The sequence below is a fragment of the Schistocerca americana genome, chromosome 2, assembly GCF_021461395.2.
Source record: "Schistocerca americana isolate TAMUIC-IGC-003095 chromosome 2, iqSchAmer2.1, whole genome shotgun sequence".
In the NCBI taxonomy this organism is placed as follows: Eukaryota; Metazoa; Arthropoda; class Insecta; order Orthoptera; family Acrididae; genus Schistocerca; species Schistocerca americana.
This window is the reverse complement of record NC_060120.1, coordinates 260,107,099-260,123,874: the sequence shown is the minus strand read 5'-3', so window position 1 is coordinate 260,123,874 and position 16,776 is coordinate 260,107,099. Positions and strand designations below refer to the sequence as shown.

The 16,776-nt window shown below is 38.8% G+C and overlaps 1 protein-coding gene across 3 annotated transcripts in view; it reads left to right on the top strand.

The window, feature by feature from the left end:
* LOC124595649 (actin-related protein 2-B) overlaps positions 1-9,255 on the top strand; it is a 66,444-nt gene extending 57,189 nt beyond the window's left edge. For all 3 annotated transcript variants that reach the window (XM_047134489.1, XM_047134488.1, XM_047134487.1), the window contains 2 exons: positions 6,344-6,528; positions 8,177-9,255. In XM_047134489.1, the coding sequence (XP_046990445.1) occupies positions 6,344-6,528; positions 8,177-8,347 (356 nt within the window). In that variant the 3' untranslated portion in view covers positions 8,348-9,255. The remainder of the gene's footprint in view (positions 1-6,343; positions 6,529-8,176) is intronic.
* Positions 9,256-16,776: the final 7,521 nt, after the last annotated feature.

Sequence of the window (16,776 nt, the reverse complement as noted above, 5' to 3'; positions counted from 1 at the left end):
TCAGCTAAAAAAATCACTCGACAATGGCCACTCCTATCAATCTGGAATGCTGAGAAAACTGCTGCTTCTGGTAATACGACGGTCTCGCAACGCTTTCACACACCAAAACACAGCGTCGGTAACTTCTCACTTGCCATCGTCTGTGACAGCCTCCCAACTATATATTTCTACAGTGGTCGAAGGGTGTACATCCTCCATTATTCAGATTATGCAACTGAAAAAATGAAAACCGTACAGTTTCGTCAAGATTCGATCCCATTTTATGTGCTTCCCAGCCAGTTAACTTAGCCGTTGTGCTATCCCCCCCTCCCGTTCTTGTTGATCCCTTCCTTCAGTTTTTTTATTACAGAGACCGGCTAGCTCTCTGACCGAACGCTCTGAGCTACCGTGTCGGCATTATTGGCACGCTCAGTGAAAAGCGTTTACCAAGTGGGTACATAAGCGGCAATTGCAAAAGTTTCTTTCCTGGATTTCTGGAAAAGTGTGTGTTTGCGGACCCCAGTTATCTATCGATCCCGCCAATTTTGAGTCGATTGCTCATCATGACCTTCAGGGTTGATTTTCACAAAAATGGGAGGGTGTTAGCCAAAATATCTTAGTCCTTCATTTTAGGTTGTAGACAAGCGACCTGTGAAATTTGAAATGAATCAGTTGGCCTTGTCTGAGCCCTTTCACTTCAAAGAGGAGCAGAAGAAGTAAATTTGACCTACTTTCCTGCTGTTCACTAAAATATTGTCACAAGTAAATATAAATTTGAGGATATGGTTCTAAGAAAGACACATGAATCTTCTAGCTACTACAACCCCATATATAGCTATATAGTTTTGATCTAAAAAGCCACAAATTTTTAATTTTTTTGTTACTATGTGCTAAAAAAAATTGACGAGGTGGGGGGGGGGGGGGGGACACCTCTATGTTTGCATTTTGTGTAACCAACAAATTAAATACTTAAATATTCTAATAGCATAATACACACATTGAGAAGGATGTAGGTTGCAGTAGGTACTGGGAGATGAAGAGGCTTGCACTGGATAGAGTAGCATGGAGAGCTGCATCAAACCAGTCTCAGGACTGAAAACCACAACAACAATACACACATTTAAATTTATTAAGATACTTTGTTTACATGTCTCTTAATGAATGATCCGTCAAAAGCCAAAGGTAAGCAGGGTGTGGTCACACTATATTGTTATTCGGTAATTTTACGCAACCCTACTTCAGTGTTACTGAACCACATAAGCAATTTTCTTTTCATGACTCTTTGTACTTTACTGAATTTTATTTATAAATGAAAGAATTGTATCTGAACTTCACTCAAAACGTGACTCTCTTTCACTTTACTTACTGCCACAAAGAAAAGATATTAAGAAAATTAAAATTGTTTAATTTGTCTGAAGGTATCTACTTCAGTACACAAGCAAAACTTCCCATGTTATGTAAGTTATACAGTACTTCTACATTTTACTGTAAAAGTTACTTCACAACTATTATTTTCAGACATTTATTCAAAGACAAAAATCAATGCTTGTAGATACTGAATGAAGCACTTCAAATGTTTTTATGACAGGTTTATATGGAATAATCAAACACCAGGAAAGAACTCTTTATAGGCGAATGATTACAGGGTCAACTAAATTTTATGTTTAACGCAATAATTATTCAAAAAAAGTTAATTTTCAATTAATGGTTCACACTTCTCTAATTCTAATTATACAGATCGTAACCTGTTGACTGTAGGTGATAAGTGTGGCAGATAGTGATGGTGGCTACACTACTCTTTGTACAGCGTAAAGGTTTCTTGAATATGGGCTAATTAATTCTTCTTTGTGTCATTTTAATATCCATAACATAGCCCAACTATTGTACCAAAGCTGTAACAATTTAGCAGTTGTCATTGAAGGCTGTTGTGCAAAAATTTCCGGGCAAGACAGTGCCTTCTCCGTCTGAGTGTTGCTTCTTTCACTGCTGGCTACAGACTGTGTGTTCTCGTTCCCACTCGCTGTACAGGTAGTGCACCAAAAACCCATGCTAACTTTTATACTCTAACAGGAACTTATGTACAATACAAAAGCAGTTCAGCTTTGTTTTACGTAACACACATCAAACAGGGTGCAGCACTTAAATCCGGACTAATTTCAATTTGAATTTCCTGCCCTGTCGTAGTTCAGCCGGATATCGCAATTGGTATTCTTGAAAACCATAGGCATCGGATGGAGTACAACCAAAGAGCCACGATTATCAAAAGTCTTCACGCTGGGCATTCGCCCACTGAAATAGTTCGATGTTTGGGTACCCGAGATCAACTGTTTACGAGACAGTGGCCAAAAGTAATGCTTTGAAGAAGTCTAGGAAAGGTTCCACTGACCCGCCAAGGAAACCTCATTCAAGGAAACATATGTCACGAACTGTGGCAGTCATCGAAAAGGATCGGACACTGATTTCGGATGACATGGGCAATTGTTGAGGAAATGACATCAGTATCGAATGTCAGTGAGCAAACGATATGTCGGATGGCAGAGGAGGACCTATTACAAGCCATGTAGTCCAAAACTGGTTCTCGGATAACATTGACATGTTCTGGTCAAAGGAGTTATGACCCCCGAGTAGCCCGGATTTGAACCCGCTCAACTACTATGTTTGAAGCATAGCTGGAAGAGTTACAGTAAGAGAAGGCACCCTAATGTTGCTTCTCTATGCACCGCTATTGAGGCATCATTTGTGAATATGGACAGTGCTGTTTCACAGAATGCGTGCAATCAGTTCAGGACAAGATTGAAGGCGATCATTGTGGCTGGGGGGAGGGGGTTACGTTGAACAATGTTACTCTTGAAAGATACCACTACTTATATGTAAAAGAAATTTCATTTTCATTTGTACTTTGGTTTAATAAATTTGCTTTTAAAAACAGTTTCATGTTTCTGGATTTAAGCAATGCACCCCACACACATTGTCGCCAAGTGTGTACCATTTTATACAAATGACAACTTGCACAAATATATAAAATTACACACTCAAACATTTTCATTTTGTTAATCTATGACAAAATGTTAGTTAGTAAATTATACGTTTCACTTTTTTTTTTTTTTTTTACATAATTTACAAACATACATTAACAAAGTACTCTAACATCATATATATCATACTTTTCAAATATTCTTTGCATATTGCAGAAATATTATGACAAATTTTAAATGCAAAAAGTTTTTATAAATTTAGATGACTGAATAATAGTGTTATATAGAGACTGTCGCATTTTCTTTAAGTAAAAGACAAATCCAGGAGATGAATGTACATGCATTAAGACCTACATATGCGACAGTGGACTTGACAGTCAAATCGGTTTTCTCCTCCATACCACCAACATTGGTTGCAAGTAAATTTTCACCATAGATTGAAGTTCATCACTTGAGGCTGGCTGGCAGTGCCTAATTATGTCTTGGCAATATCGAAATCACTATCTCCACTGGTAATGTAATAGGCAGTTGAAAGAAAGGGAAAAAAACTGCTACAGGGGAAGATTTAAAGCTCTCAGATCAGACTGCGCTGCTTTTGAGTAGTGATCCAGATGGTGCTCCAAGCAGTGATATGGTGGGTATTGAAGTCTGCTAGAAGGAGCCAGCAACTCCACTAAATGACCTCCAAAAATGTCACAGTGTCCCCACCTAGATAGAAGACATTACAAAAATACCGTCTCGCCAGTAACTTGGCTTCTGCTTTACTTGGGAATTTAACTGGATTTGAGGTAAATATGAGAAATTTAGATTTCTAGCCCAGGGAAGAATTGTGTACTTGTGTTTACAAGAACATGCCTTTAAATTCACTGATACTCCTGCACTGTGGTCCTATAGCCTCCACAGGGAGTATGATCTTAGTGGGAAGAGACCTAGAAGACATGGGGCAGAGCACTCCTTGCCACTTTTGTGGAATCATCTTCTGATATTGAGCTTTCATCACACTCCCCTCCTCCATGCTTAGTGGGAAGTAGTCAATGATTTGCTTTCCAGCAACCATTTCCTGACTTGGATACACCTAAGAGAGAGCAGTAGCCTTGAAAGTGTACGTCAATGTGGGCACTCAGAAAGACAAGCTGAATGTCGTACAATCCGGTAACTTTATTTGAATAAATAAAGAGCAAAAGAGCAGACACAGTTCATGTGCCAGCTAACTGCTGAGTAGTTTGTTAATGCTCTCTGAACCAGCAAATCACCACTGACAATACTGAGGGCTACCAACACTACCAGTGACAAAGTTTTCAAATTGCCCTGTCTCATTGTGGGAGCAGAATTCAGCACTGCCTATGGCACAAGACTTACAAAATGTCCTGCTCATCTTGTAACTTATTTCCACAAGTTGGTTTAGGTGTTACCTAGGAGGAGTTTCCTTCAGAAGGCACGTGGTACTACGTATGGGATCCTCTTCTTATCAAATGATGATACTGAATTGTGACGTCTTTTCAGATAGTTTTATTAAACAAGAGAATGATTTCCCTCAAGGTAATGTTGGAAGTGTGGAACTATGAACTGTACATTGGCCACAGAAAGGGGCCCTGTTCGGTACTTCTTATTTTTCAATGTTTTGCTCTTCATGTAGCTTCCAATCAACCACATGGCAGTTTCAGTTAGCAACTAAATAAAAATTTGTGTGAGTTCTTTTTAACCATTCATGAAATTTTTATTTTCCAGAAATTAGAATCAAGGGGGCTGTTTTTTAAATTTTAACTATTAAATGAGAAAGAATACTTTTGATGTAAGTTGGCCTCTGTCGAAATGGTGGGGTATGGGAAGAATCAGCAGTAGTAGTGAGGGTTCCATTGGCAGTGGCTGCATCTGATACACTAGTGCATAAATCTCTCGTTTATCTCTTCTGACGTAAATTTAAGTGGATCACACTAGCTCATATGTGTATGAAGTACTCATTTTGCATCTATTGTACTCTGAAACTGCAGTGCCAGGCTGTGTATGATGGAAATAGTGATACCCAAGTCTGAAACATAATGAGGAGTGGTTAATAGTTGCCCCCAAGAGTGCATCATCTGTGTGTGGATGAACATATCTTAGATGAGTCCTGTCAAAGGATTTTTATTTTCCCAGTGATAAGCTTATGTTGTTTGTCCTATCTTGGAGATACGAAACCACAATACCTCGAAGCACTCAGTACATTAAAACTTGTCTCAGTACTTGGGCCATAGGCAAAATTTTGCAGCTACATCTTTATAGAACTTTCGTACGGATTTGGTTTTGTGATTATGGATCTACTGTCCATTCTGCTTGAAGACCTCAATGCAGTACACCATGTAGTAATCTTGTTGGATACAGTGGCGTTTATATCCAGCCTCATCCCCATCAGTGAGGATCTCCTCTTTATGTAACATGAGTACAAAATTTATTGTATTCTTCATTCACTTGCACCTCATGTCTTCGCTAAGCCGCCTGTAGAACAGTTTCTCAGTAACTGTTCGTAGGGAATGATGCCTTTTGAGACTGATGCACACACAAAAATGGAAACTACTACTGTAGGTAAACACAAAAGCACATCACTATATAAGAGATTAAAGTATTTACCACATAAAGGTATTGAGTCTCAGGCAGGCACAATGAAAAGTCCGCTAAACATTTGAGCTTTTGGACAAAGTCATTCTTGGAGATTATAAAACACACACATTCACAAAGCACAGCTCCCCCCCCCCCCCCCTCCCCCCCAATCTCTCTCTCTCTCTCTCTCTCTCTCTCTCTCTCTCTCTCTCTCTCTCTCTGTGCCACTGTCTCTGATCACTGAGGCCCAATTACAGACTGCAGTTGTGTCAGATGTGAGCAGCAATCTTTCGTGGGTGATGTGGGGGAATGAGGGTGCCACAGAGTTTAGAGACTTGGAGGGGATGGGAGGGTGGAAAAGGAAGTGAAAGGGGAGGGAGGGGAGTCATTCCATGTGCACATGCATGAACGTTTGCTTGTGGTAACTATTTTTTTCCAGAATGAATCTTTCACTCTGCAGCATAGTGTGCACTGTTTCTTAGTCTAGTTTACAATTTTAATCAGCTAGAAAGTTTCAGAATTATTTACTGTGGATCGCTGTTAATCACATCTCAGTGTTTTGGATGTATACTAAGACCATTAGTTGTTTAGCACACATAAATGCTATTATCATCAAATTCTTCAGCATTGATGGTATATGTCATGGGTACAACAAGTTCACTTCCTCCTTCATCAGTAGCAGCTCCAATGAATGTATTGCCATGTATGAAACAAATCAGAATAGGAATCTCACATCGTAGAACTGTGTTAAAACATTTGTGTTAATACATAAGAAAGGTAACTGGACTATATATACAACTTTTCTTTTACAGGAATTGCTGAGTTGGTTTTTAATACAATCCAGGCTGCCGACATTGATATGCGCACAGAATTATACAAACACATAGTGTTATCTGGTGGGTCAACCATGTACCCAGGTTTACCAAGCAGACTGGAAAGGGAAATCAAGCAGCTGTACCTTGAACGAGTTCTTAAGAATGACATTGACAAATTATCTGTAAGTTACTTCTAATTAATTTTGTAATTGTACAACCATAAGCATAACACTAGACTATAGAAATAAATACATGAAAGTATGCACAGAACATCTGTAGAGTTGGGAAGTTGGAAAGAGGTACTGGTAGCTTTTAGCTGTGGGTTGTGCCTAGGTAGTTCGGTGTGTGCAACACTTGGTTTTAACATGTCACTGTTTGTGGTAATAGAAAGCAGAGTAATGAAAAATCTGGATAGCTTGTGCATTTGTGGACCTAGAGAAGATCTTTGGTAATGTAAGGTGGTTTAACATTCATTATCATTGGAAGATTAATACAGAAATCCACAGATGATGTAAAACAGCTACAATAAAAGTGTAAGGTCAAGAAAGAAAACTTCTTATTAAGAAGGGTTAGATATGGTGTTCCAGCTTATCACCACTATTGTTCAACTTGTTAATCAAAGAAGCAATAAAGAAATAAAGTTGAAGGGAACAAGTACCAATGCTGACTTCTGTAGATGACATGGACTTTCTAGCCATATGTAAGGAAGGCCTGCTGAAAGGAATATACATAGCACAGATTATGGCCTAAGGTTAAAGAAAACAAAGGTAAAGGTGGGGGAAGAGTTGTAGAAATCAGAACTTCAGCTAGCTTAACATTAAAATTGGAAACGACATAGTGGCAGAGGAAGTGAAAGAATTTCGTGTCTGAAGCAAGGTTACACAGAATGACTAAAGCATCAAGCATGTCGGAAGAAGTTTGGCACAGGTAAAGAAAGCTTTACTCAGTAAGAATGCTGCTGATATCAGATATTGATATAAAACTGAGAAAATAATTCCTGAAAACTATACACCTGGAGCTCAGTATTGTATTTATGGGAAATGTGGAGACAAAGAAACTGGAAGGTTTTGCATTTTGAGAACGGAAGAACTATATATGAAAAACATCTGGGAGAGAAAGGGCAAATTAGCAGGACATCTACTACGAAGTTCAAGCACCTAAAGGAGATGGAGAAGGGAAAAATAATGGGAAGTAACATGACTATAATAATCAAAATAGATTACAAACTATGTTTGGTGTTGTAGTTACATAGAGATGAAAAGATAAGCACAAGGTGGGACAAGATGGGGGACGTCTTCAAACCAGTCATAAGACTGATGATTGAGAACTTCGCTACCATGGTTTCTTTCACTGCAGAATAAGGTTTTGTAGTAATTTTGTGTTGTGCAGAATTACAGTATATCAAAAAATGAGAGATGAAGATTGATGTAAAAGCTGTAATTGCAAGAAAAAGTGTAGAATTGTGCACTGAAATCATAATAAAACTTAATCCTTTACAATTTGTTTGTTCTTCAAAATGCAACAGGGGAGAGGAGGAAAGGGGGCAGTTACTGAGAGCTGTCAGGACACTGATTTACATGTCTATCTGGCTGTCCTGATTTAGATTGTCAAGGTCCTTGAATTACTTCAGGCGTAATTTGACAAGTTTCCTGCATGATGATCACCACTCCTCCTCTTCCTTACTATGTCCAACTGGACTGATGTTTTGTGTTTAATGTCACTGTTAAAATATGTCTTCAGTTACCAGCCTACTACATATGTATAATATTAATTCATTTGTGTGGCAGTGTCTGAAAACTTGAAACTAATGTACAGATCCCATTGTTTCAGAAATTCAAAATACGCATAGAAGACCCTCCTCGGCGAAAGGACATGGTATTCATTGGTGGAGCTGTTTTAGCAGATGTTATGAAAGATCGAGATACGTTCTGGATGACCAATGAAGAATATCAGGAGAAAGGTGTTGGTGTACTAAAGAAACTAGGTGCTAGATCCAGCTAGAACGGCCAGAATTTATGGGATGTTATTGCAATTGGCATGACTTTCATTGCCTTTGAGGCATTTTATAAAAGCAAGTTGCATTTATAGTAGCAGGATTCCGGCTTGGAAGTTGTGCAAACTTTACTTGCTGGAGAGTCCATTGTGTCATTAAAAATGCACATCACAATCCAGTAAAATGTTTTATGTACTTTTTTCTGTTTAAAATGGTCATTCAGTGTCTTTACAAATCATATTGTTAAAATGCATACTTACTCTAATTCATTGCACCTTTTTTCAGAAGTATTAGTACAATGTGTGTTGGCAGAAATAGTGAGCATTAAGGCACCCAATTAATGTGGTAAGATCAAGATCACAGTAAATTAATTTTTAATTTATTAAAGTTTTCAAGAAAGAGGGACCTCAATTGAGTCCTCAGCCAAGCAAAATGTGAACTTTTAACTATTTATAGATGGAAAATAATTGTACCTCATTTATTGTTGAATATTTTAAATGTCATAGTGATGAAGTACAGCCACACTCTTCCAAAGGAGCATAAAGAATGGCCTACAGTGTTCCTAAGCAACTAAATTACAAATAGGTTGTGTATACAATTGCTGTTGTACAACATGTATATCTAGAGCAGACATTTTTAAATCTGATAAAGAACACCAGTATTTTAAAAACGACATAACGTAGAATATAAGAACCTTAAGTTTGTTTTGTAATGTGTTAAATGAGAATACTGTTATTGGAGCACGTGTGTGCGTATATATGTCTACATGAAGGACAAAAGTTTTGTTAATACAAGAGTTTGTATTCTAAAGAAGTTAGTATTTATTTAGAAATAAATTTCTTATTTTGTCATGTAACTTTAATATGTAAAATGTTTTAAAAATCTTGTATATAAATATATGTTTTGATTTTTCTTACTTTCTGTTTTTAAAACAGAAATAGAATTCCTTGAGCAATAATTAGTGGTATTGACAGGAAATTTATATGTATTAGTAAGTTGACACATTTCTCTACAGAATTTATAATTTGGAAAATTCAGTGATTAGTACTGAACTTTTAAATTTGATAGATTCATCTTGACCTCTTGACATGTTAATTTACTTAGACTTGTTCATGGAATATCATTAGCAGAACATGCCTTAATGAAAGTCTCTAAGAGTCTGTGATCTAGAGAAATACTGTCGAGTGTGTTAACATTTGCAGTTTTGGATTTAATGTATCATTAAAGCCAAATCAAAAACAGCCTGTTATGTTACCACAGGTGAATTTGAGTTTTCTGGCGTAGTATGTCATATTTCCTACATAGTGTGGTTAGCGGAGAAAAAATTTAGCTTTAAAAACATGCCTTCTGCCAAGAATAAAATGTAACAAAGGTACCAGGGAAATGTAAAATATTGAGATTGTTACAGTTTTCAACCCTGAATTTATCTTCTTTGGATATTTTCTCAGTTTCTTCTTCAAAAACGGGAAGTAACAATTGTTGTGATATTTTCTCAGGTGAACAAAGTAAATTATTTGCTAACAGTTTTCCATCAGAGACAGAGTGAATTTCAACAAAATAAGATTTGTAATATACACTTCTTGACACCTGTAATAATATTGAAATAAGTGATTAGGTAAAATGGATGTGACTATCACATTTTTATGTCTTCAAATTATTGATTTGGTATGACTTGCAGTTTTCCCTTCTTCATCAAAGGTTTTCCTCAACAACAGTAAAATGCATTAAGGACAGTTTAAGATTGATGCTCGAAAGTACCCTGTTGAAGGCAAAACTTGATATTTGTAATGTGAAGAATTAATTGATAAGATTAAGCAAAGGACTGTAATGTTTCAAATGGTTTTTTTTATATTTATAATTCACTGTGTTTACGGATTTTAGATCAGACTGCTAATTTCCATCAGTTAGGCAGCATATGGTTAGTGCATGTACTATGTGAGTGACAATACAAAGGATGTAACATTTATTTTAGATCAAAGTAAGACATGTATATTAATGGAGACGAGAATCATCTATTCACTTGCTGCTGAAATATTGATAATCATTGCAGGGTTGACTAACATTTTGACAAAAATGTGGATTCTGAAGCTTAATTTTTTAATTCTTCACCTGGGAAAATACAAAGATAAGGAACAGAAAAGGAAAATAGAATTCACCAATTATCATTTCTGTGCTATTGAGCTGTGAAATTTTAAACCAAAAATAGAGAAAAAATATTAAAGCATGCCGTTCCACGTGAACACTAATTTCATGACTGGATACATGAGATTCTATAAGAGATGTGAAGGTATTCAGCCACTGCCCACAAAGTAACATCATTTTCTAAACATTCCAGACGTTACCTAAATAATGTGCTATTGAAGTGGCAGTCTTTTGTGTATATCATGAGAGAGATTTAACAATAAAAACAATCAATTATTGATAAAATTATTTAATTAGGTAGATAAAAAATCTACTCACTAAGGGGCGACAGAACAAACACATAAAATACTGTTGTGATTGGCAAGCTTTCGGAGCCAGTGGTGGCTCTTTCAGGCATAAGGGTTAAAGGGGAAGGAAGAAGGGTGAAGGAAAAGGACTGGAGAGGTCTAGGAAAAGGGTTAGATTTTGGGAAAGTCTCCCTTCACGTGTGGTTCTGGGTGATTTCCTCATAATCTGCACCTTTTCTGAGACCTCTCCAGTCCTTTTCCTTTACCCTTTCTCCTTCCCCTTCAACCCTTCTGCCTGAAGAAGGAGCCACTGGCAGCGAAAGCTTGCCAATCACAACAGTCTTTTATGTGTGTGTTTTGCTGCCACTTTGTGAGGAGATTTTTTTGTATCCAATTAATTCCATGAGAGAGATTGAATTTTCTGTAATCTCTATGTACAGTTTCCTTGTATAAGGCAGTAATTCATTAGCTGCTTTAGTCTAGCTGTGTGCAAGTGTAAACATACATCTGTTGAAGCCTCATGTGGATTATGTCCTTTCAAATGCGTAAGTAGCACTAACATAATGGGGGATTAGGAATTGTAATGGTCATATGAGGTCAGATGTTTGTACAGCAAGTTGCAGTATTTATTGGAATACTGGGAGAGAGCAGTTTGTTTGCGATGAAATGTTACTGTTGGACAGTTGAAACGTGTAGAAATAAATGTGGAGGGTCTCATTTTTGTTTGCTAATAATGAGTCACAGGTATAGTGACAACTTGACTGTGAGGAGTAAGAGGCATCAAGCCCACAGACAACTCAATATAAAACACTGTTCCTAATGACACCATTCCTTCCATCCAGATTGAACTGTGAACAGCTCTTGAAACTCTAGGCCTCTCACAAGGAGCCCCAATTGCTTCCGTAGAATTCCTGACCCATGTACCCCCAAGTAGACAAAAATGGCCATCTCAGCTATACTGTTGTAGCTGTCTTCAGAGTCCCCACTGAACACAACCCATTCTAACTAGATGAGCTCCTTCAAGCCATGACATAACCTACCATTCTGTGTAACTCCTTGAAAGCCCAAAAACCATTCTCATCACCGTTCCACCTGGAATGCCTTTTGCCACTAGTGATGCAACCTCACTCAGTATGCACTCACATGCTCCCTCCCTCACACACACACACACACACACACACACACACACACACTTATCGATGTCATTTTTGTAATCTGAACTCACAATGAGCAACTACTGCATTTCCTGCAGCAGCTTAACTCCTTTGCCCGCTTCAGATTTGTCACATTCTTTTCCAAATATGAAGCCATCTTCCTCGACATTTACCTCTGCCTCTCTGAAGATCAAATGCAACCCCCCACCCTTCCTTTGTAAAACCAACCGATAAACAATAATAGCTCTACTTTGACAGCTGCCACCCCATCACACCATAAGCTCCCTTCCCTCTAGCGAAAGAGTCTTGACAGCTGGCAGTGCTGTTGTCAGCTCTCACTTGCAAAATGCAAAAGGCTTTTAGTGGTACCAAAGCTACATATCTTGTCGACCATGTGTTTGCCAGCTAGCAGTGTTCACCTCTTTATTCGCACAATTCTACGAGACAAATTCGAAATTCATGGAACAGTGTGCGATGTGCATAAAGGTCGATTAGGGCGACCTCGTACAGCTACAAGTGATGATTCCACAACTGTTCGCCTCAAAAATCTTCACGGCAAGCGGAACGTGAGAGTAATGTAAATGCTAGTAGTGTGCTACGATTCTGAAGAAAGGCAAGTTTAGTGTGTACATTCCAAGGCTGGTGCAACAGCTAAGTGACGATCCAGATCGAAGGTTAGAATTTTGAGAATGGGTTCAGGAGATGGGGTGAGACATGAACTGGCATTTACGGGTAGCATAATTTGGTCGGATGAAGCCCAATTCACTCAATGGAACTGTCAATAGGCACAATTTTGTGTATTGGGCTGAAGATAATCCTCACATTACAGTCGAAAAGGCTGTGAATTTGCCTGGTGTAAATGTGTGGTATGGTTTGTCTGCAAGGGTACTCACTGGGCCTTTCCGCTTTGAAGGTACTGTTACTGGAGAAACGTACCCAACAATGCTTGCTGACTCCATATTCCCTGCCATTCGTGCATTATACGGTAATTATGAGTTTTATTTCCAACAAGACGGCGCCCCGCCGCACTATCATAGGGATGTACGAGCATACCTGGATCACAATGTGCCAGGCCAGGGGATAGGACGCAGGGGACCAATCAAGTTTCCTGCACGCTCTCCAGACCTCACGCCGCTGGATTTCTTCTTATGGGGAACAGTAAAAGATGAGGTGTACAAACGTAAACCATGCAACCAGGACACACTTTGGAATGAGATTCAGGCGATGTGCGCAGAAATCTCATTGGACACTTTGGTACGATGTACGGAATCAGTGGTGACTCGTACTCAGAAATGTATTGATGCTGAAGGCCACCAGTTTGAACATTAATCACATTTGCAAAGTACATTTATTTTTCCAATTGGACTTTAAGCTTTCCATTTACAGAAATTTAACATTGTAGAACGGGAAATAAATTTTCTATGACGCTTCAAAGTGTGTGTACATTTTTTTGATGCACCCTGTATAATTGACTTATTAGCAGAGAACCGCTACCACAAAGTTATAGGTCTTCCACTGTATCTGGGCTCAAATTAAAGCACACACTGCAGAGTGAAATAAAACGTCTACACTACAAGGTGCTGGTGAGAAGACTGTCATGCAAGTAAAAACACACAAATGGAATGAGTTTGCAACCACATGCGAGTGAAGTCTACAGGTAGAACAAAGAAGGCATAAGAGAAGAAACAATAATAAATATATAAGTTATTCAACAGATATTGAGAACAGCAACACTGAAGATGATACAGAGTCACCATGGCCACAGAATGTCATTCTGATCGCCATAACTAAGGTGCTTTGACTCTCTCACAAGAAAATTAAAGATAAGGTATTCATCCATTACTACATATGTAAGTATAATGCACGAATGGCAGGGAATATGGAGTCAGCAAGCATTGTTGGGTACGTTTCTCCAGTAACAGTACCTTCAAAGTGGAAAGGCCCAGTGAGTACCCTTGCAGACAAACCATACCACACATTTACACCAGGCAAATTCACAGCCTTTTCGACTGTAATTTGAGGATTATCTTCAGCCCAATACACAAAATTGTGCCTATTGACAGTTCCATTGAGTTTGAATTGGGCTTCATCCGACCAAATTATGCTACCCATAAATGCCAGTTCATGTCTCACCCCATCTCCTGAACCCATTCTCAAAATTCTAACCTTCGATCTGGATCGTCACTTAGCTGTTGCACCAGTCTTGGAATGTACACACGAAACTTGCTTTTCTTCAGAATCGTAGCACACTACTAGCATTTACATTACTCTCACGTTCCGCTTGCCGTGAAGATTTTTGAGGCGAACAGTTGTGGAATCATCACTTGTAGCTGTACGAGGTCACCCTAATCGACCTTTATGCACATCGCACACTGTTCCATGAATTTCGAATTTGTCTCGTAGACGTGTAATTGTTAACCTTGAATGTGGTTCTGTACCATACTCGTTTCTCCACTGTCTTCGAACCACAGCTACATTCTCAAACTTCCAGTACCACTTAATTATCTGCTTCCGCACTTCAAAGCTCAAACGCATGTCCGCCTTGTTGCAGTTACTTCCTTGCCGCTGCTGCCACCTGTTGAAGAAACATAACATTACTGTCTCACAGATATTTAACCTTGTAGAACGGGAAATAAATTGTCTATGACAGTTCAAAGTGTGTATACATTTTTTTGACGCACTCTGTATATTGTTTCTGTGGTTTGTATTTGATGAAGAACTTTTGGAGTTAATGACTTTCTCTTTAAAGCCTATATTATTTTCCTTCAATGAGTCCAAAATTTTGTCCTTCCTTGTGGAAGTAGTAGCCTTATTTAACTGAATGGGATGCTGTGGCTCATTGTCCACGATGAGAGCAATACACAGACAGAAATTTGGCTGCAACTGAGTAACAAAGCAATCTATAAATATATCTGCATTCATCTCTTAGTGGTAGGTTTTTTATCGAACAAATCAACAAAACGCTCTACACCAAACCATTCATACCGCCAGCAGCTCAAAAAGAAAATAACATCTCCCTGCCAAGTTTCAGTTAATAACTGTCTTCCTGAGAATCTTTTTCATCTGAAGCTAATTTTCCTTAAAATAATGGAAAGGCCTGTCATACTGTCTGAGGACATTTTGCTTTCTGGAAATAACATAATCAACAATTCAAATGTCAGGTACTCTCTTATGTTGCAATACAAACACATACTAAGTGGAATCCAAAATTTTCGGGACTGGTGCTGCCATCTGGAAAGAAGGAGTAGTAGAAATTTGCACCGCTAGGTGGCAAGAGCTGCATATCTGATGAGTCAGTGTGCAGAGTGGCATTCAGCTGGGAGGTCGTGTTGAATGTCCACAGTGATTTCCGTAATACTCTGTGTTTGGTGTGTGGCGATTTTATGATGGATCTGCGAACAGAACAGCACATGTGTATCAAATTCTGTGCGAATCTCTGGAAAAGTGATACGGAGACCCTTGCAGTGATTCAGCAAGTGTTTGGGGGACAGAGCATGAACCGTACGCGTGTGTTTGAGTGGCATGCTCAGTTAAGGACCAGCCGTACAGACGTCGAAGATGATGCTCACACTGGAAGGTCCATTAGCCACACAACACCAGACATTGTTGCCAAACTTCAACAATTGCTTTGTGCGGATCGACGTCAAACCATTCAAGACCTTGTGGATGAGGTGGGTATTGGTTATGGGACACGTTAACAAATGTTGACTGATGAATTGGGCATGCATCATGTTGCCGCAAAATTTGTGCCAAGGATCTTGACTGCCAATCAGAAGGCACAGTGTGTTGAAGTGTGCATGGACCTTTGTCACACCGCATCTGATGATGCAACCTTCTTGTCACAGGTCACCGGCAACGAGAGCTGGATTTATGGTTATGACCCAGAGACAAAGCAACATTTGTCCCAGTGGAAGAGCCTGGGCTCTCCAAGACCCAAAAAAGCGAGACAGGTGAAGAACAAAGTGAAGAGCATGATCATTGTTTTCTTTGATACCGAGGGAATTGTGCACAAAGAATTCGTCCCACCCAACCAAACAGTGAGTTCCGCATACTATTGTGATGTTTTTTGACGGCTCTGTGAAAACATGCGGCGACGACGCAGAGACGGCAGAGAGGCGACTATAGATAGTCAACCATACAATTCTGTGCTTACATGCTGTCTAATTGTATTTTCATCCAAACAGTTATTTGCCACATGGATTGATCTACTCTTCGCCTTTCTGTATTTTTTAGCTACAGAGCTTACAGATGAATCTCCTATCTTCTCAATTGTCACTATCTTGTCTGATGCTTTAGCGATTCATACATTTACCACTGTTAGTTAGCTCATTAACTCTTATCAAATGACTGGCATTGCCCCTTTCAAAGTTAACACACAATCTGTATATGAACTTGTGTGCTTCACTTTTTGGTGGTTGCAGTCCACTACTGTGTGTTGCAAGAAGCCATTATCACAACTGAGAAGCTTTATTATTATTTTTTCAGGACTTGATAAATGCAACAGATAGTTTCCCTGTTTTCACCTAGATATATACACTGGTGTCCAAAATTAAACGGAAATGCAAGGTTGCATTTATTTTGCCACAAAGCAGTATAACTAGGTGATTGTAAAGTAGAAACAATATAAAGAATACAGAACATAATCAGCTGCAACATGTGTAACGGTAGACAGTAATGGTCTTCATTTTTTGCCCAACTTGACGGACTTCCACACATTCTGACAACTGATTAATGTGCTCAGTATGGGGTGTGACAACCTCTGGCACCAATACAGGTGAATGATGTCATATGGAGAGTGGTTCGTGGATGCTGACGTGATGCAACCTGTGTACCTAGTGCATCCCGGACATGCTC